Raw genomic sequence first — 27,005 nt, forward strand, 5'->3', positions numbered from 1 at the left:
TTTTAATACCAACTAATTTATGACTTTTAATACATACCACTATACTAAGGTTTGGTGTCTGTTCGCGATCGATTGATCTAGCAGTTCTAAGAAGTCCAGTCGATTCGTCCAACGTTACAAATTCTCGATGAGGTCCACCAACGATTCTATACGTAAACGGAGCGCCATTTGGTGGTTGATCGGCATCAGTTGCTGTTAATATCATGATACTAGTATTAATTGGTTCATTTTCAGACACATATCCTACACTGTTGTCAGAAGCTAATACTGGACCGTTATCGTTAACATCTGTAATCATGACTTTAACTGTTGCACTTCCAGTCTGAGGTGGGGATCCTGTATCTACAGCGGCCACTATAATTTCATAGTAATTGACAGTTTCTCTATCAAAATGTCCAACAGTTTCAATAGTTCCATTTTGTGGATCAACCCGAAATAATTTTGTCATATTATAAAGTATAGAATAAGAGAATTGATTATTCTGCGGCCAAGCGTCTTTGTCAACAGCGTGAACAGTTAATATTTTTGCTCCAGGTCTGGTACCTTCGGAAACCAAACATTCATAATATTCTTGATCAAATTCTGGAGGGTCATTTCCGTCTTGAATTGATATTATTACTTGTGCTTCATCAGTGTCATTTCCTTTAATGCTACCGGCATTTTTCGCCAGAACAGTGAGTATAATTCGATTTTGTGTTTCTCTATCTAGGTGTCTAGAGACTCTTAACAATCCGGTATTATGGTCAATAGTAAATCCTTTATCATTACTAGATCCAACTAAAAAGTAAAAGACTTTACCATCATTTCCAGCATCTAAATCTGTTGCTTTTACTGCCCCGACGTTAACACCGATTTCTGCAGATTCGGGTACATCATAATAGAAAACTGATTGGCTAAATGTCGGATAATATTCATTAACACCTTCTATGTGTACGATAACTTTCGTATACCCAGATAAAGTCGAGTTCGGATTAATAGCAAGGATTTCCAAACTGTAAGATTTTTCTTTTTCGTAGTCAAATACTTGTTTTGAGAAAATCTCACCAGATGAACTATTGAAATAAAATAAGTTTTCTCCAGTTCCACCAATTATAGAATAATTTATTATTGCATTTTTAGGAGAGTCTAAATCTTCGGCTACCATTTGTGAAACAAAGGTTCCTAGTGGTGAATTTTCTAGAATAAATACATTAAATAGAGTTTGGTTGAAAGTTGGTGGATTATCATTAATATCAGTAAGCATAATAGATAATGTAGCTTTAGACTTTTTTGGTTCAAATCCTGTATCCATTGCAATGATATTAAGCTTATATTCTTTAATACGTTCAAAATCCAAAATTTGAGTAATAGTTATAGCACCAGTATCTGAATTTATTTTAAATTTATCGGATAGATTTTCAAATGAGTATCTAACTAAACCATTTGGCCCTTCATCTTGATCTGTTGCTTTAACTGTTAGAATTGTAGACCCAATCGGTTCATTTTCTGGTACAAATACTTGATAACTTAATGATGAAAATTCTGGATTAAAATTGTTTTCACTTGTTATTGTAAAAGTGACATCTGATATGTCTTGTTTTGGAGGGACTCCGTGGTCTGTTGCTCTTATCACTAAATCGTAATTTTTATTTAAATCTGAATCAGACAATTTTTTCTTTAGTGACACTTGGCCAGAAAATTTGTTAACTTGAACTAAATCTGTAGCATTTCCTCCATATATGAAATATTCAATTTCAGCATTTACGCCCGAATCGTGATCAGTAGCTGCAACTGTAATTAAAGGTGACCATACATCTAAATTTATTGGGATTGGTGAAAAATATTTTTTCTTTTCAAACTGAGGTGCATTATTGTTTGAATCAATAACGTTAATAATAATAGAACATTCAGATGACAAAGGAGGTTTACCATTATCAGTAGCTAATACTATTAAAGTATATTCATTTTCTGGAGAAATATCTTTTGTTGAATGTTTGTATTTTAATGCACGTTTAGTAAATATATCACCATATATTGGATCTATGAAAAATACATCAGACGGTTGTTTCAAATTAAAAGAAACAACAGAGTTAGAACCTTGTTTATCTTTGTCTGTAGCAACTACACGACCGACAGTTGCTCCAATTTTGTTTGTTTCGGGAAAATTAAATTTGTAATTAGATTTTTCAAATTCGGGTGCGTTATCATTAACATCTTGAATTGTAATAGTTAGAGGAGTTTCAGCTTGCCATGAACCATCCGCTGCGACAACATTAAGTAAATACTCATCTTGAACCTCACGATCTATAGGAGATGCTATATAAACTTTTCCTGTATCTGAATCAATTTTAAACATATTACCTGGATTTTCAGTAAATCTGTAGGTTGCTTTAGCATTAACACCAATATCTAAATCTGAACTAGTAATACCAATAACAAATGATCCAACTTCTGTATTTTCAGTTACATTAACACTGAACAAACGAGTAAATCGTGGTGGATTATCATTAATATCTAGAACAGTTATATGTACCATTGTAGTTCCAGTAAGTGGTGGATAGCCTTGGTCAATAGCTTCGACCACCAACGTATAATGGTCATCAGTTTCTCTATCTAATTTTGTGTTTGTTACAATTTCTCCAGAAACATCGTCAATACTGAAAATTCCGTTTATATCGTCAATTAATCTGTAAGTGATGATACTATTTTTTTCTGTGTCTTTATCAGTCGCTATAACAGAAATAACCGGAGTTGGAGGAAACGTTTCTTCTTGAATTGAAACAGTGTAAAATGGATATTCAAAAACAGGTGGATTATCGTTTACATCAGTTACATTAACGATTAATAACACAGCGCTTCTAAGTTTCGGTTCATCTGAATCTGAAGCTTCAATCCAAATTTTATACTGACTAGATTTTTCATGATCAATTCCATTTTTACCAATTATTACTTCACCACTAACTGAATCCACTTCGAATGTATTGTCAAAATCGCCTCCTGCTATAGAAAACCGTAAAATACCTTTTTTTGATCCACTTTTTGGAGTTGTTGCTAAAATTCGTGATACACTACTTCCAGGACTAGAATTTTCAACAATTGATAGCTGTTTTGTTCCTAAATGTCGTACTACAGGAAAATCTTTATCTGGCCAAAGGATTACAGTCAACTCAAATTCTGCATTTTTAGGTATTTGTCCTCTATCACTAGCTTCAATTTTTATTTTGTATTCCATTTGTTTATTTAGTTTTTGAACTGATTCGATAACACCAGTATTTTCGTCTATATGGAACATGTCAATATCTCCTGATATTAAACGGTAAACAATTTTTCCATTGTCTCCAGAATCTAAATCTGTAGCAGTTACTCCAAAAATAAATTGCCCTGATTGAGTTTTATCCGATACATAAATAATACTTTGTGAAGTTGAAAACGTTGGAAAATTATCATTGACGTCTTTTGCAAACACTGTTAAGTTGGCTACTGATGCTTTAGGTTCTGTCAAACTTGAATCTTGAGCTACCACTGTTAAATAGTACACTTCATTTTCTTCTCTGTCTAAGTTGGATGATGTTCTTAGTATTCCCGTATCTTCGTCCATTATGAATTTATCTTGTTTATTTCCTAGAAGGCTGTACCTAAAAAAAAAAATAGTTAAGAATTTTTAAAAAATAATTCAAGTATTTTATTAACCTAACTAAACATACTTTATTTTGGCGTTCAACCCAATATCAGAATCTGTTGCTGTTAATTGAATAACTGAATATCCAATCGGACTATTTTCTTCAATATATACTACGTAATTCTGTTGCTGAAACTGTGGACTATGATCATTAACATCCTGAACAATAACATGGATAAGTCCGGTGCCACTTAACGATGGCATACCTGTAAAATTAGGCAAGTTAAAATTATTCACTATACTATTTAATTTCCAATAATATATTTTTGAATTTATTATATTTACCAGAGTCCATAGCTACTACAGTAATCATATGTTCAGATTGGACTTCTCTATCTAAGCTTCTCACGAGATATATCTTCCCATTAACGCTGTCCACGGTAAAATATTCAGTGTCTTTTAAATAATATCTTACTCTACCATTATATCCAGAATCAGCATCTGTTGCTTTTACTATAGCAACTGGAAATTCTTTAGATTCAGGGATATACTCTTCGAGAACATGAATAGTGTAAGGCGAGTCTGAAAAAACTGGATAATTATCGTTGATGTCCAAAACAGTAATTATAACTGTAACTTCATCAGAATTAGCATGATTATCAACACCGACAGGACTGTCTTCGGCTTTAATAGTTAGCACATAACGTGATTTACGTTCATAGTTAAGATATTTTGCCACTCGTATTAAACCAGTATCATCAGCTATACTGAAATCCAAATTTTCATCTCCGTTTGTGATTGTATATCGTATACCAGCATTAGGACCAACGTCTTTGTCAGTGGCGAATAATTGGATAACTGTATATCCGATGGTTACATTTTCTGGTACAGATGTAGTATATTGTCTTGGATCAAATATTGGACTATTATCGTTTTCATCCAAAATATTAACTGTTAATTTCATTATTGAATTTAAAGGAGGATCGCCGCGATCTTTAGCACCTATTTCTAATTTATACGATGATTTTGTTTCTCGGTCTAAAGAACTCGCTACACGTAAAACTCCATCAATGGATCCAATCGTAAATGTTTTTTCATCACCAGAATTTATCCAGTACTCGACAAATCCATTTTTCTCTTCATCATCGTCTACAGCTTTAAGAACCGTAACTATAGTACCGATTTCTACATTTTCCATGACTGCAGTCACGTTTGGTGTAATCCATTGAGGCGAACAGTCATTAACGTCCTTGATTGTAATTGTCATCTATACGAAGGAAACTCATTAATAATTATTTAATACAACGAAATTATATTTCATGTATATAAATTACTGTAGTGTATGTTACCTGCACAGTGGTTGAGAGTTCAGAAGCCGCCGGGCGTCCCCCGTCCTTGGCTACTACCACGAGATTATATGAAGCTACGGTCTCACGGTCCAAATTGCGATGTGGCCAAATAGTGCCATTGTCCGGATCAATAGAAAAATCATTATCTTCTTGGTCTATAGTTTGAATTGAATATTTTATTTGTCCGTTGATCCCTGAAAAATGCAGCATGCATTAATTTATTATTTATCAAATAATATCATCATTACAAAATTTGAATAAGTTTTATTAAATAAAATAAAAAACTCAAGAACGAATGAGTTTATTGAGGCGTTTTTGACTTATAGCTAATAAAGTAATAAATAAATACCCAACTGATCGAGAAAAAATAATGTATATAAATAATAATTTATATCATACAAAATAAAACACGCAATCGATAATGATTTACATATAATTATTTTTATACCTAAACTAGTATAAAACCCGTGATTGGTCGGTATAACCATACAGTATAATTTTAATAATAACGCGTATTATTATATTTAAAATATATATATTTATTATTATTAGGTATGTATATATACTTATGGAAAATCATAGTTTTTACGGAGTCAACACTCGACAGATTGAATTCATTATCGAGTTCATGCCGGCAAAGAGTGTTAGAAAAATATGTTTACTAATAAATTATAAAACACGTGTTTCCGCAAAACACTTGGTATATATATATATATATATATATATATATACTATACAGTCATGAACGCACGCACGCAATATTATGCTTCGAAGTAAACGTCGACAGTTGGTTAAATGTTTACCTGAATCACGATCTGTTGCCATCACCGTCGCCACGATCGTGTTGACAGTAGCGTTTTCGTAAACATCCACATTGTAACTATTTGTCTCAAACACGGGTGCGTTGTCATTTTCGTCGATAACGTTTATGTACACCGTCACCGTCGAGGACAACATCGGCTTTCCCGAGTCCTGGGCTTGGACAGTCATGATGTAGTGCTGCACCTGAACAACGCAAACACACGACATCGTTATACATATTACAATATACAATTATATAATACATCGCACAAGTTTATAATAATGTGAGAGTGGTTGCAGCTTGATAAGGTTGGTGGGTTTAGGAAGCAAAAGCCACTAACCACTCCCTTCAAATATTTGTTTTAGCCTACATGATTAGGTTGTACAGTTTAAAGTTTTTTTTTTAGTCAATTAAATCAAAAACTTTCAGTCTTATTAACGGATCAATCTTTTCCAAAAATGAAATAACGGTATGATTCAAAATTGGTTAAAATTGACTTAAATACTCACTTCTTCGTGATCCAGTTTCCCGGTTAGGGTGAAAGCTCCCGTATGCGGATCGATGTTAAACACGTCGTTAGCCCAGTCACTGATCACTGAATAGGTAACCACACCGTTGACTCCTTCGTCTTCATCCACGGCCGTGATGTCACCGATTTTCGTGCCTCTAGATCGGGACTCGCTCACGTCTAGAGAATACACGCTCTTGGTAAACGACGGCGCATTATCGTTGGTGTCTAAAATCTGCAAATAAAGAAAATCTTTTATATTCTAAACATAATATCAAGAATAATTCGATTTGACATCTAGGTTATGCTTTATTTATCGTTAGTAATAATATATTATATTTATGTTGTATGCGAGGCATCGACCCGACTCGTTCAAAACGATTGTAATACTATACTATGATGTACCCGTTTAAATTACTTTTTCTGTCGCGTAAAAGTAAACTAGATTTATTTCGTAATGTTTTATTCTTTAACCTCATTCTTATAATAGAAGCTTAATGTATTATATGTCGTTAAATATTATAAAAATAAATAAATTCGATAAAATACTATTTACGGCACGGAAGGCGTATCTGCAACGCTCTAACTAAATCTCGAATGGTTTAAATAAATATGCTATAACTTAAAAATCTAATATTAAAAAATATATTTTGTCTATTATGTAAAATATAGCAAACAAAATACAAGCTAATACCCGGAGATCGCGTGATGTTTTTGTATAATTGTATTAAGTATAGACGGTACAGTAAATACAGTAAATGTACGGCACGTGCTGAAACGTCAGTGTTGCACTGTTGCCGAAGGGAAGAACGTGTTAGGTAAGACAAGAGCTGCAAAAATATTAAACGCGAAGAGAAAAATCGATTCGGCCATTTGGCATTGATACGTTTTAAGTGTTCATAATTATTTGTATATATTATTCGTTGTGCCTATTTAATAAACGAATATAAATAGATGTATTTATAATATTATACTAATATAATTAAAGTTATGTCTAACATCGCGACTTAGAAACAACGATATAACAACCACACGATTATACTAACTTATATTATTATTTTCTACTCGGGCCAGACATTTGACCCACGCCAAATAAGTATGTCTTTCACGTACAATACGCATACAATTATTCTGTACGATCGAGTTATGATCGACAACAATTTACAACGATATCGTTATACTTACGACAAACACTACGGTCGTGTCACTGTGGTGTACGCCGTCGGATACCCGCACCTGTAGCACGTGTCTGGGGCTGGTCTCTCTATCTATGGGCTTGCGCACGCGGACGTTGCCAGTGTACGCGTCAAGTAGCAGCGGTGAGCTACTGCTGTCGTTTTCGCCGATCACCGTGTACGTGAGCGTCGAATCCAAGTCGGGGTCGGTGGCTTTGAGCGTGGCGACCAGCGAACCGATCGGTATCTCCTCGGAGATCTTGTACTCGATCGGAGCGCTCGGCCACATCGGTCGGTTGTCATTTCTGTCCAAAATCTTCACTTTCACCTGTGTGAAAATAACAGCGCGATACGATTAAAAAACAAAAATCAAAACAATTAAATCACACGTGAGATAGACGAAGACAATACGTTAATACGCGTATTGATAAATATGTAATTGTATAATAATATGCATTAAATATTGTGCGTATACCTATATAAAATATGAAAAAACACATAAATCATTGGTACACGTTCGCGAATCCACTCATGCGTAGTTGTCCGTACGGGAGCCGAAATTTAAAAAAAAAAAAAAAACGCTAATTGGCTCCATGCTATACGTTTTTGTTCCCATAATCTCGCCCCGGTACATATTATATACCCGTATACGTATACGTATACCTACATATATTCAAATCGATGTTATCTTATTAAAATAACTTAACGCATTCCGGATCATGTTCTCAAACACCGTATATTTTCATTCAATGGTGTTACTTTTTTTAATGACCCAAGCAATTGCGCCGGAGCATGACGACCAGAAAAACTATCCACTGTTCAACCGTTTAGGCACCGCCGCCACGGCGACCGTGGATAGACGTGCATCTTTATGTAACTACTAGTAAGTACGTATATAATATAAACATAATGCTATATAATTTAAGAAAGAAATATGTTTGTATAAATTCCAACTGATAGAAATTATGGATTTTTGTTTTATACGTGTAAATGTATTTTTATCCGCAGACATAATTTTAAAATAAATATGTAAATGAATAACAGCCAAATACTAAAAATATTTCTGAATCCAAGTAGCCATTGGTATTTCACAGCACACGGTACCAGTTATTCAAATATTATCCTAGACCCCGGTAAAACTAATTTTCTTTGTGTTAAATAATGTTGTGTAATGAATATTTAAAGTCATTAAAAATTAGTGTTTGTATAATTAACAGTAATTATTTAATTTACTTGTTATGGAAATTATGGAATTAAACCATAAGGATTTTTAAACAATAAAAATTTTGGTTTTTATAATTCCTAGAAAACTATAGCCGTATATCTACATTCTATAGCTTGTTGAGATTTTATTTTTTTATAATATTTAGTCACGTTGTATTAACAATGTTTAAAATCTAAATACTATTATTTATTAATTTATTGTTTCTTTGCCAAAGATTTACATATACAGTTTTAAGAAAAATATATCCATACAACTATACTTACAAAATATTATAATATGTATACAACATAGCCAATAGGTACATAGTAATAATATAGTATGTGTTCATTAAAGATGTTCTGTGCGAAAAATCAACACGATTATTATTTTTCATTGGATTATTAAATATTTGTTTTTTAAGGTTCAGTATAAAGAAGAATCTTAAAGATAAAGTAATTTTTTACCCTAAAAACTGAATTTATTATTTATTATAAATTTATTTTATTTAAATTACATTTTTCATTACGACCATAACGAATAAGTGTGATCTATAATTTTTTACTTCAGCAAAACAAAATTGTATTATGATTACCTACTATATATAATATGTATAAATAATATATACCTAGATAAATATATATATATTACAATAATTTGAGGGCTTGACAGTTTCAAGGTAAGACAGCGTTTTTTATTGTACAAATTGTTGTTGAAACCTGTTTTCCCAAATAAATCCCACAGTAAGTCAAGTTTTATATTAACAAAGGAACGAAATAATATGTTTTCAAATACTTATTCACCACATGATCTTTCACAAATTTATAATTCTAAAATCATTATTAAGAAATAACAATTATTTATTCATAAATAATTATTTTATACTATTTTTATATAATAATTGTATTTTCTATAACACTTAATGAAAGCATAAATGTATCAGTTTTATTTTACATCTAAAATAAGATTTGAGTTATTTCGAGAAAAAATATTTAATTTTAAAAATAAATATAAATATAATATATTACAGTTGTATATTTTTTCGAATATAATTTATTATTATTATTTATAAATCGATAAACGGTTATATTTTTTATTCGAACGTTTTTTTTTTTTTTTTTACTGAATGTTAAAGTGTATTGTACCAGTATTATGAAATAAGAGTACCTAAATATATTATATAGAAATAGAATTTGAGAAAAAGTAACGTACAGACATTTTTTGAACGGGTAAAAAAATACATTCTTACTGAACCGGTACATTGTTATTTGGTATTTTTAAACGAGTCTTTCCGCAGGCATCAAAAAAGAGGTACAATTGATGTTAATTAGTTTACTATACCGAAATGGATATATATTTTTTTTCTATGGGAATTGTTTTTTTTATTTTTTATGATATAGGGGTAACATGTTTATCGGCGGCGGTTAGTTAAAACAAAAAATATATGCCTTCCCGCAGTCGTACACGCTTTGTAGTCTGTAGACACGATTAATTGTAGCTATTTATATAGGTATCGTGTATAGAATAACAACCCAATACATGACATTGGATGTAAAATTATTTATAATACAAAACTATTTATTTTGAATGTATTAAAGTTTTTAAAAATTTTAAAAACCTATAAATAATCATTTATTTATAATTTTTCAGTACATAAGCAAATGAGTAGTTAGAAATCAAAGCCAAATTTTAACGGTATAAGTACCTACATTCTAATAATTTAATTTATAATCTACATAAAAATACTAGACTGCAGATATATTAATTCTGCTTAAGACACGAGCGATCGTTTTATTTATTTATAACAAACTGCACGCTCTCAATAGAGTAGCCTCGCACTATTAAAAAACAATCAAGAAATCAAATGATATAGTTGATAGGGCTATTAAATTTTAATGGTTATTTGACTGTTGTGTAAAGGTGCTCCTGGAATTAATGAAAAATATACGTGCTTGTACAAAAACAAATTATACAGCCCAATGGCCGGACGAACTACTCTAGCTACTCGTATATACTATATATAGGTAGGCCGATATATATATTTACCTACCAAGAAACAAACCTATCGCATTCAACCGTAAATAGAGTAGGAGAAAAAATCAAATTTTTTGACACATAATCTTCTAATCCAAACGCCAAAGTTGTTATTCATTTATTATAGTAAGTACAGTGTGATCAATAACATGTTATTCGATTTAATCCAGGTACAATTTTCATGAATATGATTGGTTAATGATGTTATAGCACAAGCCACGATCATCTAGTATCTCGATAGTTCATCTCATTACATTATAACGTATATATACCTACACTGGCTACACTATATTGATATAAATGATAGATCTGTATATGAATGTCGTGAATACATTGACAACCTACCTATAAATTCGTATTAAAAACAAAAAACTAAGTATAACTTAAATAAACACGTGATCAAAATCGAAATCGATATAACATATTTATATACATATTATAGGTATACAGTATACACCTATATATGTGCAATTAATATTTTTCGAATTTTGATTACCTGTTTACTTCTTTGCGATAGTATCTCAACAGCCGTGACTCATAAGTAATATGCGATACGATATTAAACAGATTCCATACTAATTAATAATTGAGTAATTATTATTTTGCTATTATTAGGTATTATCGCTTCATAATATAATTGATATTATTAATAGGTGTGTAAGATTAAATAAGAAAATACAAATTATTCATCACACGATGATTTAATTTTTTACAACCAATATTTTATTTAAATTTTAAAGTGACTAAATGTGAAAACCAAAATCAATAATCACTTACACTGTTCAAACATATATAACGAGTCGACTATTAATATATTTCATAAAACTTACAACAGTTTAAATATATAATTCGTATTTACAAAAAACAAATATACCTAGTTAAATAGGATTTTACGAGGTTATAAAAAAACCTATATCTTAATTAGTTATTTAAGAAATAATAATATGTACATCAAAATTAAATTTATAAGTACCATAGACGGCCACTAAATACTTTATATTTTATTATCGAAACATTCGGAACTATCTTAAGTTAGTACCATTTAGAGCAGTTATACAATTATTATAACTCTTCACTATTAAAATCTTAATTAGATTAAATATATGAGACACAAATTAAGGTTTCGTGTATAATTAATAATAATTATATAACAAGTATAAAACTATATATTTTAAATTAATAAATATCTTTAAATTTTCTACAAATACCTATTTGTTTTGATAACTATCTTGTGATGAAAGTATTTAATTATAAATTACAAAAATGAAATAGGATAATTCGCAATTAAGGCATGAAAAAAAATTGTTTTGCTCCATAACTTCTAATTTGATGGTTATATTTAATTGATGTATTCTATAATTCTATACAATCAAATTAATAATTAAGTAACATATTTTAAATTAAAAAAAAAAAAATTATAAACATTGCAAATTACTCTTTTGCACAAAACTCTATTGCTGCCTATCTGAACATACAGCATCCGACTACAGGGTGCAGCCAAAAAAATCAAATACAAATAAAATTCAAACCTCAAAATGTATAACTCTTTGTATAATCACACCCTTCATACAAATTTAAAAATAAATAAAATACAAGTAACTGCAAAAATATTATACTAATGATTCCGCTCCTAATTGACAATAATCACTCCCATTCACTAATATTTAATCTTGGTTCCGACACTATTCCTGAAAATCCTCCTCACAGACTAAAGAGAAAATAACGAAGGGACTTAAGTATTAATGAAATCTATTCAAATCATCTCATAAAGTATCGCCATCATTATTGTCTGTCCAACTCATTAAGTTTATTCACATACCTACGTATGCCTATTGCAATACTTAATTAATAATTATACAGATTGTTTATTTTATCTATAAAGTTTAAAAATATATAAGGAAACACAAATTATTTCGAAACGATATAAATCATATGAATCTAATAACTAATTAATATGTCATTATTATACTGCCGTAAATTTTGATTGCATTTCATTTACTAGTAACTAGTAATTCAAAGCTTTAATTGTTAAGGTATTTTTAAGAGAACATTTCCAAAATTTAAAAATGAAACTTAAATATGTACATACTTTATATACTTTTTATCATTACTATCAATATAATTTACCTGACATAGTCATCTATACTTAATGTTTTTTAGATATACATTTTTTTTTTTTTTTTTTTGATATCGGATAACAATAGATATCAATATATTTTTGATGTAAAACTTAAAAAATGTCATTATTTTGAAAATATATCTAATAGTAAAGCATATAGATACTTTATGATCTGTGCAAGTATTAAAATCTATAAATATTCATTTTTTTTATTATTTTAGAAATATTTTTAGAAACAATATAAGTAGGTACTAATAATAATTAATTTACATCTCTACTAATTACAATCGATTGAATTCATATAAAAGTATTGTCAATTACACAAACAATTAATAAAAACATCATTAAATATGTACGACAATGTCGACAACTACTACAATATAATTATAATAATAATTATTGCTTTCGTTCGAGTATAAAAATCAAAATAAAATAATAACATGTGTCAGTACAAATTAGAATGGCGTCTTATTTCAAGTCTTAACCTTATAAAACTATATCGTTTATATTAGCCCGACACTCATGTAATAATATTGTATTATGTGAGCAATGGTCATTATTGTAACCTAAAGGTAACCTACCTACACCCGGTCATAGGTATATACTAAACATTGTATACATTCACTGTTCGCGGAGGAGCCCACGCAATTTACTAATAGTAGCTGGTAGGTTAGTGCCTACAACTGTCGATACGTACAAGTACGAGTGTACGGCTATAATATTACGTACTGTTGCTATAGTTAGATACTACTATACAGTATTAATTAATACAGTAAAACACTATAATACATCTGTACCATAGTCTATAATATTATTGTTATAAAATAAACGTGTAACAACATTAAGATATCGTCAAAATATTACGCTGACCCCCGCACACAGTTCATATACACTTATATATATATATTAAAATATTATGCACCAATATACAATATATCGTTTATATTGTTATTAGAGTATTGTATATAATCCGCAGTGACAGTGGTCTTTTTTTATATATACATTTTCCAAGTTTTTCTTCCTACCGTGGACAATGAGAGTAACCTATACACACACACACACACACACACATAAACACTTATATACATATTATATTATATATGCCGCACTGCTGCGGCGTATTGTGGGTACCTCTACATACTGTGAGTTTATATGAAATATTCATCATTGTAGCAGGAACCCATTATCCAATCGGCAAAATACCTCCAACGGGATTCTGCCGTTCATATACATATTATACGAGTTACACATATAGCGGTCAGTGTTTTTGTATGCCAATTATTGTCACTTGATTTAATTTCAATAACCAATATAATATATTATTATAAAGCACGCGCGCGTCTGTGCGTATGTGAGTGCATGTATGTGTATGTGTATAAACTATAATATAACAACGTACGTGCGTGTACATATGATGCGTATATGAAATGGTATGTATACAAAATAAAAACCACAATAAATGCGAAAACTGCATGCCGCCAGTATTAGAATATTTAATAGCCAACCGATACGAACCCATACAATTATTGCACTATTAATTATGATGATTAACCACAGTTTTTTTTTTTTTTTACGATATCCGTATAATACGTAAAATAAAATAAAAATGTATATTATATGCACATTCAGCGAGTGTGTGTATACCGTATAGTGGTCCTGTAGTCCTGTTTCTTATAAGTTTGAAATCAGTACCTTTAGGCGTATTTGCGGTTTGTAGCGTGCCGTGTTTGCCAATGGGGAGCAAGAAAAGGGAAATATTATGCAGACGCTATCGTGAGAATGTGGGCGTGTCCAAAATGTTGAATCTATTCAACTCCTTGTGATTAAAATCAGCGTATAGCTCCGCTTTTTCAATGTTATCACATAAGTCGTTAAAATGAAAAACGGAATAATTGTGTCGTTCTGCAAAAGACTTGCGGAAGTGGTAAGTTCATGTTATTTACGCTGTATAGGTAGATACGCACATCGATTTTGTAAGAAAAAAAGAAATCATATTTTTGAATTATTTTTCTCGACTTCTGCTCGTATATATCGTTTGGTTTTCTTGTACTTCAAGAGTGCTTCGAATAAATTACTTGTTTAGTTATAATGCGTGTATAGTTAATAGTCATATACTTATAATATGTCTTAAATATTTTCTCTGTTGAATCTTTTATAACATACGCGACCATAATAAAAACACGGCAAAATCTTCAACTGTCAATTTAATTTATCGTTATGTAAGTGTTTTCATGCACCAATAATATCTTTTAACTATACACACTAAGAATAAACCAAATATGCTAAACCCTAAAATATACGTCCGGCTATTACGCAACTACCCAAGCCGTGCGATCTTTTTTAGTGGTAATTTTTCTAATTAACTCCGCGGTTTGTCAATAAACATATTTTACATTTGTTGTTGCACTTATCCAATATAAAATTGTTAAAAGCGATTTTTATTAGACACTCCGATTACGATAACTCCAAAACACTCTCAAGCACATTAGCATACTGATATCTCTATATGCATTATTGTGCGCTGTTATAGAAAGACGATATTATAAATTCACTTTTTTTTTTTTATACAACACTATAATAATACTAACAACATCGGATACGCTTTTAAATTATACATTTCAAAAGAAAAGATTTATTTTATAAATAAAAAAAAAACACGATATTGTATTTTATATATTTTATAGTTAAGTACCTATATATGGGTATATTATATATATTATTTATATACCTATATATTATATTAAATATTAAAAATAATAGTAACATAAAAATTATAAAGAATTATTCAAATTTTATGGACACGCAACCATTTTAACCGTTTTGATGTTACCAATAACATAATACTAAACATTATATAATAAATTCAATGAGCGATACAAACATTTTTAATTTTAATATTATATTTTATCCGTAAACGCATATTATACCAGACATAATACCATTAAATGGATAACTATATGTAACTACAAGTTAAATATATATTTATTTATTTTTTAATTAAAACAATTAAGATAAATTATATACCTTATACTTATATACACAATAAACGCGTGTTTTTTTAAAGTAAATTTAACACAATATTATTTTATTTTATAGGTACACAGCCGTAAAATATTTTTTAATTCGATCAACACTATTGTATAAACATAAGTATTCGATTTCTAATGGTTAAAAAGAAAAAAAAACTCAAGGTGTTTTAACTCCTTAAAGGATAGTCATTTACTTTCGGAATTGCGTATAATAATAGTTGAATCCATAAGAGGATACTGTACTGTACATTGTTCACCTTCGTAAGTAAAGTTTTTTTTTTTCTGTACAGATGTTGAGTATACTTTAACCATATCTATCTGACGAGTTATGTACGCATTCCAATATGGCAGTTTATGCAATTGACAGACAACTTCTATATGGGCGTATATTGAGGGAGGGGCTTGAGGGGTAACACATAATTCCCCCCGTGTTGAAAATACCCCTACATTATGATCGAAATTTTTATTATTTAACAATTTACAGAAAAAAAATCCTATTTAAGCGCGAGCCAAATTTTTCAATTGAACATCTGCTACTGTTGGAATTGTATTTTAAACTCTTTGTGTATAGGTATTTTTATAGGCCGCGCGGTGTTCACACAGCTGGTAGAATAATATTTCAATTGAATGGGGAATTTATTCCCTAAATCGCCTCGACATTTTCAAAGGCCGGATATCATATATCAAATAAACAATTGGACTTACAATAACTTTTTACACCTGTGATAAAAATATAAAATACGATTTTAAAATCATATTGTTAAGAATGTATTTTGGGATCAGAAATCGACTTTGTTATATTATATAATGTAGTATAAAGTTTACATCAAACATAGCTGAAATAGCATAAAATTAATTTTGTAGAAATGTAATACTGTATTACGTAAATTGCTTTTGATCAAAACATTAATTTATACATAATATGAAATATATCCATATTTAGAATTATTAATAAACAATTATATCGTAACCCGGCATAAATATTAAAGAATTAGTTTTTAACTGTAACAAAATTATTATAAGTACGCGTCACTATATCAAATTAAATAATCAAACAATACGTTATCGATCATATTTATTGGTAGTTAATAATTTTATTTTAAAATTATATCACTTTTAAAAACAGTAAAATTATATCTTTCCGAAATGTCTTTATAATAGATATGTAATATGCATTCAATATATCCATAATATACGTATTGTAGAACATAAACTATAGTGATTTAATATTCAGTAAATTTTTCTAATTTGTAAGTCAATTAATAAGCGAGTTTTACTATACGATTTATTCGCAGATGGAAATTAGTTGTAAATTTAAATAGTATAATGTTCCAGGGATCTGATCGTGTTAAAGTCAGAAAGATAAACGATGCTATTAAATTTTACAATTAATTATGCTAAGAAAATGCCGGTGACTATCCGAACATAAAAAAATAGTTTTAAAATATTAACAAACGTTAACAATTATTCTTCAAAAGTAAACTTAATTTCCGATGGTTTTGAAATTATATAGTTTATTAGCTAGTAACATAAAAAAACCATAAAATCATAAATTCTTGTACACCGTGCCAAAATAATATTAGTCTTTAAAAGATATGTTTCATGGTTTTTATAGACGTCATGTAAACGTCCCACACTCACACACATTCGAACCTTGACATTTTAAAGTTACACGGGTTTACACGGACAAAATGGAACAGTTATCCAAAGGATTAGCCGACGATAGTTAGCTATGCATATTCAAAGTTATTTTACACGTCCGCTTATCTAGCATGACGGTACTCGGTAGGCCGGTTTTAGAAATATTTGTGAATATTATAATATATTATAATGGCTCTAACGTCAGTTCGCTAAATATATATATATATATTATATCTGATATATATCGTCGGTTGAGCTGTCCGCTTTGTATTTAATCATCCAATGGGTTTGCGTCAGGCTAAGACAACTGACGAAGTGGCTGAACCACAAGATTGGGAGTTTTATTCATTCACCTTGTCTCGCGCTATACAAAAGACACATTAATTCCTCGACACCGGAGTACAAATAGGGTAAGAAATAAACAGAAAAAAAGTGTTTTTTTTTTCGAACATAAAGAACGTGTTCAACATGTTCATAAAATTATAGTTAAAAAGGGTTGCGATTCTCAAAACTCCGGCAGCACAATATCATAAATTGTCACGTAAATGTTTTGTTGTTTATTTAAAAGTAACCAATAAATGTGATAATGACATTGATATTTATGACGTGTATTTGTCGGCCCAGTACAACCGTATTACCTGTTCCGGGCAATGTAAATAGAACGGATTTCGGAAGAAAGGTAAACTTATTATTATTTTTTTTTTTTAAAGAAACTGAAAGTAAAATAGGTACTCAAATATTAAACAAATAGAAATACATGAATATACTACAATATCCTCTAATATACGTAAAAAATAATTGTATTGCAACAAAAATGCTTTAATGTAATATTATTTATAAAAAATACACACTGTTACGAGTAATAATTAATTTATGTATTTTTAATAAATATTTATTTTTTGTTTTTTCAAATGCTTACAAAACTATTAACTATATATTATATATATATTTATTTCTTTATTTTGATAATTTTAAATAAATACTTTAATTTATTTATTGAACGCAACATAAAATATGAAAAAAATAATCCTCGTAGACTAAAAGTTTTTAGAACAATAGTTTAAAATATTTTATTAAATATGGTTAATTGTAAAAAAAAGAATTTCTAAAACTGATGCTAGCTCATTGGAAATATTTTGTACAATAAAACTCGCGTAATGAGAAATGACATAAAAACAATTATGTCCCACTCAACTATCCCTCTCCACCAAGCATACAATACTTTCTTGCACAGTAGACCGGGTTCGCGTGTTACGTACATTCCATTGTTCCAACCAAATTTCAAGACTTTAGCAGCGGACCCCCTGTGCCCGTCCCCCATACACACCACGGGAATAGGTAACTCGTCAACTACTACTGATCCACTTTGAACTCACCGCGGTCTACCAAAATCCGGAATGCCTAGCTAATTGCAACCTAGCGAATCGAATAAATCATATAGTAAGCGAACAATAATAACAATAATGATAAAGTTTCGGACGCCGAGACGCGGAGTAGAAGAGCAGAGAAGAGGAGAAGGAGAAGTTGTAGAATATAAAAAAAAAAAAAATACCTGAATGTGACCGGTTTTCGGTGTCTGCGATCCAACGTTAGTAGCATAAACGTGCACAACGTACTGGTCGGCGCCACCCTCCCTGTCCAACATCGCGGCCGTGTAAAGCACGCCCAGTTTAACGTCTACGGAAAACATCCGATCCGCCTGCTGCCCGTTGAACCCGGTCACGTTCACCACGTAGTATTCAATTTGCCCGGACAACGAGTCCATCCTCAGCACGCTCGTGCCCACTGGTTCATTTTCGTACACGGACCCTTCGTAATCCCTCAAGTCAGTCAGCTTATCAACGCTATCGGTTTCCGTTAATAAAGTGATGTAGGCGTCGGTCGACTTTCGTTCCGACTGCACTGCCTCATCTGTAGCGCGCACCGTAAGTTTATATGACCTTTCGGGCCGGGTCAACTCGCGTCGCAAACTGATTGCTCCCGATGTTCGATGTATGGAAAATAGTTCCGAATCGCCGCCCACCATTTCATAGGTGACTAGCCCGTTTGTACTGGTGTCAATGTCCCTAGCCAACGCGTGCATGATAAGCGCGCCGGCGTGCTTGGCTCGTATGAGCCCGGTGTCCACGGAAACAAATACGGGAGCGTTGTCATTTTCGTCGTCCACTATAATGGTCACAGTTTTCTCAGCCGACAACCGAGTTTCCACGGGCATGGCTTGATCGATTGCCGTAACTGTTAGCCTATATGTATCCACGTACTCCCTGTCGATGGGCAGCACAGTGCTGATCACGCCCGTCTTTTCGTTTATTTTAAAACTTCGTCTATCGTTATCTGGCTGTTGTTGTGTAATAGAGTAGTGTACCAGACCATTTAAATCCGAGTCCGGGTCGTCGGCGACTACATGTACGATGGACGTGCCAGGTTCGAGGTTTTCAATAATTTGTCGTACTATGGCCGTGCTCGGGAACTGAGGCGGATTGTCGTTACAGTCCAAAACAGTTACGTGGAATGCTAGTGCGGAGGACAGTCTGGGGTTACCATTATCGTATGCAGAAATGTTTAATACGTATGCGCTAATGTCTTCATAATCAAGTCGCTTATGCAAGTACAATACTCCAGTAATGGTGTCAATATGAAATGTATCTCGACGATTACCAGATACTATGGAATACCGCACTTCGCTGTTTACGCCCAAATCCGGATCCGTAGCTCGGAATCGAACTAATTCCGTGTTAACCGAAGCGTTTTCAAAAATTGACACGCCCGACGGGGGAGACTCAAATTTGGGCGGGTTGTCGTTATCGTCCAACACTTCCACAGTGACTGTTGCCGAAGCGTTAAGTTGCACCATCGTACCGTTATCGTGTGCAGTAACTCGCAATGTATACGATGCACGCGACTCCCTGTCCAAAAGCGCGTTGATTGTAATCATACCAGTTCCATTGTCAATTCTAAACTTGTCATCATCCCCGTCCTCCAAAGTGTAATGCACAGCACCATTTTGTCCGTCGTCTTCGTCAGTTGTATACACACGCAACACGTGCGTACCGACTGGTGACCCTTCTGACACTTGTACTCGATAGGGCTGTCGGAAAAATCGTGGACGATTATCGTTAACATCGTTAATGTAAACGTTCACCTTGGTTTTATCATAAAGTGGAGGTTTCCCGTTGTCCGAAACTGTAGCTTCCAATGTAATAACATTTTGGCCTGTAGCCCGGATCAACTGCTCTCTATCGAATTCTCGCTGCGTTCTGATGAACCCGTTTTTCGGGTCGATTAAAAAGTCCGTTTTACAATTTATCAGAGAATATGTCAATTCAGCGTTTCGACCCGTGTCGCGATCAGATGCCAATAATTTGCCCACAAATGTACCGGCTGGTTCATTTTCGTTAATGCGAAAATCGAATGTGACATTGGCAAATTCCGGTTTATTGTCGTTCTCATCAGTGACGTGCACGATGGCCACCACAGACGAACTACGAGCTGGTGTGCCCGCGTCTCGAACTACCACAGAAAGTGCGTAATAATCTCTACTCTCTCTGTCCAGACGATGTTTAATGTACAACATTCCATCCGGAAAAATTCCGAAATTTCCTTCCGCGTTCCCTTCTTCAATTGCGTATGATAGTCTAGCATTTAAACCATAATCTCCGTCCGTAGCTCTTAAACCAAAAAATCTACTGTTAACAGCTGTAGCTTCGGAAAGTGACGATTCGTATGAAGTTTGATCGAATACAGGAGTGTGATCATTTATATCTTGAATAGTGAATAGAACTACATGTTTGGCACTAAGTGGGGGATTACCAGAGTCAGTGGCCATAATTTCGGCGGTTAGTACGGTGCCCGGGGCTGTATATACAGGCTTATGCAGATACACGATTCCGGACGATTCGGTGATACGAAACAGGCTGTCAGGTTTGGATACCAATCGGTAAGTTACCCGGCTATTCAACCCGACATCCTTGTCCTTAGCCCTTGCTACGCACAATTCTTGACCAACGGCAGTATTTTCATAAAGGTCTACTTCGTCGATGACAGTAATAAATGTAGGTTCATTGTCATTAACATCCAAGATAGTCACATTAACCAAAGTAGTACCAAACTTTAAGCCAGCCCGCGCTCCGATGCGTATACTGTAAAATGATTGATTTTCCCGATCAATTTTCTTCCATGTCGTTAAGACTCCGTTTCGATCAACCCGAAAATTTCCATTATCACCGTTCAGTATGAAATAAGCCACGTCGGCTTTGGTTTCCTTAACACGAACTCGACCCACTTGTCGATTTGAAATCGGATCTTCTTGGCCACTGTGGTCTTCGTAAATTTGAAACGAATATCCCTCACTCGCATCGAATTTAAGTGTTTCGTCGGCATTTTTTATTATTTCTACAAATGCATCTTCAGCAGCTCGCCGACCATCTCTATCTACAGCTGTCACGTTCAAACGATAAATAGATTTTGTTAGGTCCCCACTGCTCTTCAAATATATCGAACCATCACGTGCATCTATATAAAAAAGACCAGAGTCGCCGCCGTTAGCTAATCGATATTCAACGATTGCGTTTTCTCCTTCATCGATATCATATGCTGATACCGTAAGAAGACTAGTGCCCGTCGAATGATTGTCGCCAACAAATGCTACATATTGTTGTGGGTAAAATACTGGATCGTTATCGTTGACGTCCAGTACATCGAGTATGACGGTAGCAGTGGACGATTTTGGCGGAGATCCTTGGTCTTTGGCTAATACTTTGATTTTGTATTCTAGTACTTTTTCTCTGTCGAGTTGTGTTTTAACAGTAAGTTGACCTGTCAACGAATCGAGCGCGAACGCACCTTTATACTTATACTGTACTTCGGGATGTAAACTGTACGACACGCTACCATTGGTGCCTTGATCATGATCTGAAGCCGTCAACATGGCTACTAACGTATTTTCCGGTACATTTTCCAACATTTTAACAACAATTAATTCCTGCGTAAACTCTGGACGTTCGTCGTTTTCGTCCAAAACTATAACTTTTAATTGCGTGTACGCCCACTTGGGATTAGGACCACCGTCTCGAGCTGAAATTTTTAACTCCGCAGCACCCATTTGTTCGCGGTCCAGTCGCCCTTTGAGCGTCACCAGCCCGGTATCCGGATCGATGTCAAACCATCCGAAAGCGTTACCCGACACAATTGAATAGTAAATCTGCGCGTTTATTCCGGTATCTTCGTCAGTGGCCGTAATGCTCGCCACGTACGTGCCCACCGGCGACAGTTCACTTAGCGTCGACGAGTATTCACTCTTTTCAAATACCGGTTCATGGTCGTTGATGTCATTGACATATATCAGCAGATATGCCATGGTGATCCTGGCGGGGGTCCCTTTGTCACTAGCCAACACTGTCAGATTGTATTTGTTGATCTGTTCCCTGTCCAAAATTCCGTGAACGCGAACAATGTAGAAGCTTTGAGACGATTCCAATCGGAAATGATTCATCTCGTTACCAGATATGATTTCTACAGTTGTTTCGCCGTTGAGCCCCTCGTCGGGATCCATGACAGACACGGCGGCGACTACCGAACCGTTGATCGCATTTTCGTCCACCGTCGCGTACACCGCGTTCGATGGGAAGTATCGGAATTTAATGACCGGGTCATGATCGTTAGCGTCGATCAAGCTGATGGTGACATATGCCCGGCCGTCCTGTCTGGGTGACCCGTGGTCTCTAGCGTGCACGGTGAAAACGCAGCTCTTCGGACACGACGCTCTCGATTGTTGGATGTGCGGACAGTTCTGTTGCGGACAGTCCGGCACCTCCGTCGTGTATATGGCGCCGGTTTCTGGGTCTACGCGGAACCGGCTGTCCGACGTCTCCGGTAAATAGTACACGATCCGACCATTTTCGCCCAGATCGGCGTCCGTGGCCGTCACCTGTAACGCGAACGTACCCGGCGGCGCGCTTTCGTTTAACCACGCACTGTAATCCGTGTGCGCAAATATCGGAGGGTTGTCGTTGACATCCAATATGGTGACGTTGACCGTCTGATAACCGTACCTGGTGGGCACACCACCGTCGCGGACGGATATGTTGAGCTGGTAGAACGACACAGTTTCCCGGTCGAGTTTGCCAGTGGTTTGCAGGTACAAATATGTGAGATCACCACCCGGGTTAGATGTCACGTCCAAACGGAACTTGCCGTCCACGTTGCCAGCGACGATCCGATAATCGGACGACACGCCATTGGCGCCCGCGTCCTTGTCCGTGGCCGTGTCCAAGAGCACCTTATTGTCCGGCGCCGCGCTTTCCGGAAATGAAACGGATATAACGGGCTCCGGAAATTCGGGTGCATTATCGTTAACATCGGCCACCAGTATGCGTACCTCGATCGGATAGGTAGGCTGGCTGGACAGCACGATCAGGTCGTATCGGTCATTGGACAGCGACTCTCTATCCAATATCTGCGACGTGGTTATCTCTCCGGTGGTGGCGTTTAACACGAATTCGTCGGACGGCTCGTTGAACCTGTACACAAACCCCGGCCTGACCGGTATCCGCCCGACAGTCGTGCCTCTCGGCTGGCCCTCTAACACCTCCAGCTGCACCCGAGCGTTGTTGTCCACGTCGCCGTTGACGCGAGCCACCGACGACGGTCCTACCACCAACGCCAACACCGCGCATATCACGACGCTCCATGACATTATGCGAGGGATGACCCCTTACACACCGTATCACCCGGTCATCACACTCGCGCGCGCGCGCCCCTAAGTACGAACGCTCTCACTTAAGTACCACATACTTATCAACAACTACACTCACTGCACTACCGTAATCCATATGCGGCGCAACGTCGATCACTCCGGTTCGGAAACGATACGATAAAAGAGTGTATTATAATATACTACGATTACTACTAAAACAAAACGTAGGTACGCGCGGAAGGATAGTCGAGTTTGACGAGTGCGAACACGCGAATAAAATACGCACACGCGAACGGTTAAAAACGACAAAAATAAAAATAAATATTAAAACCTTCCTTAAAATCACGGCTAATATAATCTGTTAAAAAATCACACCCCTCGAACCGTGCGTGAAGGGTAGAAAAATTTAATACGATGTACACACGCACGCGGTATAACACTACTGGAGCCGCACCACGCGCGTATCGCAAAACAGAACGGACGAGTGTGTGCGCGTATACTGAAGACTGGTTTTGTGTTCGGTCGTCGGATCAGCGGCGGCGGCGGCGGCGGCCGGCTCAGTCGGATCCGAAGTGGAAACATTCTTTCGGTCGGCCCCCTTCTGCGCGCGTTCCACACTAACCCCGCCGGCCACACGGCCATACTCATCGCCGCCCGCCCGCCCGCCCGTGTCAGGACCGTGTGTCCTCCGACCCCCGTCGACCCGTCCGCGCGTTCACGCGGCGGCGGAGAGCCCGTTTTTACCTGTCAAGATTACCCGCCGCCGGCCCTATGCCTGCGTGTGCGCATGTGTGTGCGTGCGAGTATGTGCGCGCGTACCATAGTTGTACACGGGTGTTTGCGCGCGCGAGTGTGCGTGTGTGTGTGTGCGCCGTGTGATGTGCGAGTGTGAGCGAGTGCGCGCCGGTCGGTCGGGCCGGTCGTCGTCGGCGGCGGCGGTGGTGCTTGAGTATTTTACTGCCGTTCGGATATACACGGCCCGGGTTCTAGTTGAAGGTATTCAAGATGGCTGCACCCCGTTCGCCACTCGCCCACCACCGGAGCGCTCATATTATATGTGTGTGTGTGTGTGCGCGCGATGATGATGACGGGGGGGAATCGCCGTGCCCGCGCCCGCGCTCGTTTCGTTCGTTTGCCCGCGCGCTCGCGCCCATTCATGCGAGTGCGTCCGCGCTTTGTGTCCGGTCATCTTGCACTATTTATTATTATTATTATTATTATTACTATCTCTTGGAAAACGGCAGTGGCATCCGAATTAAAATAATAATATTATTATTATTGCTAAAGTCTGCAAAATCTTAGCGAATAATAATAATAATAATGTTTCGCGCATCATTCGTTCCATTTCAGCGCGTGTACGCTGTGTATTACAATCGTCAATCGTCACACACGTAACAATATTACGGATAATACACCTCTCGCGCATATAATAATAATAATATTAATAACATTATACGAGTCGTAGCTATATTATCCACGATGTTATTACCATATTATAACTATTATGCCGAACGCACGATAAATCCCATCGGCGGCGACTACGACGACGACAACGACGACGATTCGTCGCGCTAAATACGAAGAACACGTCATTTTTTTCTGCGAACATAATAATATAAGCCAACTCGGGTGTGCACAACGGGCCTTTTTATTCTCATAAAGTGTCCGAGTGCGCGTCGTGTGCTGCCCACGCGCTACAGTAACGACCACAACTCGAATACCGAAAACCGTGTATACGGTGTTCGTAAACGATCGGAAAAATCAACGACCGTAATCCAAATAAAAACAATAATAATAATTGCCGAATTCGATCGGAAAGATATACACACCTGTCTTTCGCCTGTGGTCCACTACGGCAGTCGGCTCTCCTCCACTTCCCGCCGCAACCACCGCAACCACCGATGCCACCTCCACCACCGTTTCTGCCGCCCAATAAACGTTTATGGGTGCCGACCAAACCGTCAATTATCGACGTTTTGTTTTTAATTTTTTTTTTTTGTGTTTTGTTACGAAATACGCGTGTGCGCGTTTAGTATTTTATGTATTTCATTTTTCGTTGTACACGGACACCACGTTATTATAATATGATATCAATATAATATTATAATATCGGCGATATTATTTTCGTATATTATTATTCTGTTTTCGAAAAACAAAAAAAAAAACAAAACCGTAAAATACATCGGCGAGCACCGTCGTCCGTAATAACTTCGACGACGATTTTTGATTTTTTTCCACGGTATGCACGCGACGTTCGTGTACGTAGAAAAAAAAATAAAAAAAAAGAAGATAAATAATAAAGTAAAATAATAAATACATGGCAACAATGTCGTCCGCGCAGCAGACAGATGGTGCCTATTCAATATTTTGTGTCCCATCTCTCTTAAGTATACTTTCTGTGTAGAAGAAAAAAAAACACGTTGTTTGCCTATCAGGTAGCACAGCAGCGGAGCGCGGTTCTCGAGTACGAATCCGTGAAGAAACGTGTGGCTGCTTACGCGCCGGGGGGGTTACGGACTCTCGTAACGAGCGTTGGAAAAATTCAATGTCCGACGATTTGTACCCGTTTGCTCATTTGTCCGTCTGGCATTTAGTACACGCCGGGCCTGTTAAAGAATCGGCTACGAGTATAAATATATCGTTAGTACGTCCCGTTTAATAATATGACGTCAAAACGCAATGTCCGATGTGTTTTTAGCTCGCGTCCGAGAACTGTATTTTATTAATTGAAAGTATAATATTTTTGTGGATTACGGCCCATCGATGTAATAATATATTTCGGCAGTCAAATAGGCGAGTGTGCCTCAAACGTGTTGTCGGTTGGACGACGGCGAGCGTTAACGTCACTCGGATAA

The 27,005-nt window shown here is 35.3% G+C and overlaps 1 protein-coding gene across 1 annotated transcript in view; it reads right to left on the bottom strand.

Moving 5' to 3' along the window:
• LOC112601099 (cadherin-related tumor suppressor) overlaps positions 1-24,150 on the bottom strand; it is a 35,248-nt gene extending 11,098 nt beyond the window's left edge. The window contains exons 1-8 of the mRNA XM_025348527.1: positions 19,009-24,150; positions 7,443-7,760; positions 6,259-6,492; positions 5,751-5,952; positions 4,948-5,141; positions 3,944-4,865; positions 3,684-3,864; positions 38-3,614 (exon numbers count right to left, since the gene is read on the bottom strand). Of these exons, the coding sequence (XP_025204312.1) occupies positions 38-3,614; positions 3,684-3,864; positions 3,944-4,865; positions 4,948-5,141; positions 5,751-5,952; positions 6,259-6,492; positions 7,443-7,760; positions 19,009-24,150 (10,770 nt within the window). The remainder of the gene's footprint in view (positions 1-37; positions 3,615-3,683; positions 3,865-3,943; positions 4,866-4,947; positions 5,142-5,750; positions 5,953-6,258; positions 6,493-7,442; positions 7,761-19,008) is intronic.
• Positions 24,151-27,005: the final 2,855 nt, after the last annotated feature.

The sequence above is a fragment of the Melanaphis sacchari genome, unplaced genomic scaffold, assembly GCF_002803265.2.
Source record: "Melanaphis sacchari strain LSU unplaced genomic scaffold, SCAv2.0 Contig74_pilon_pilon, whole genome shotgun sequence".
Taxonomy (NCBI): Eukaryota; Metazoa; Arthropoda; class Insecta; order Hemiptera; family Aphididae; genus Melanaphis; species Melanaphis sacchari.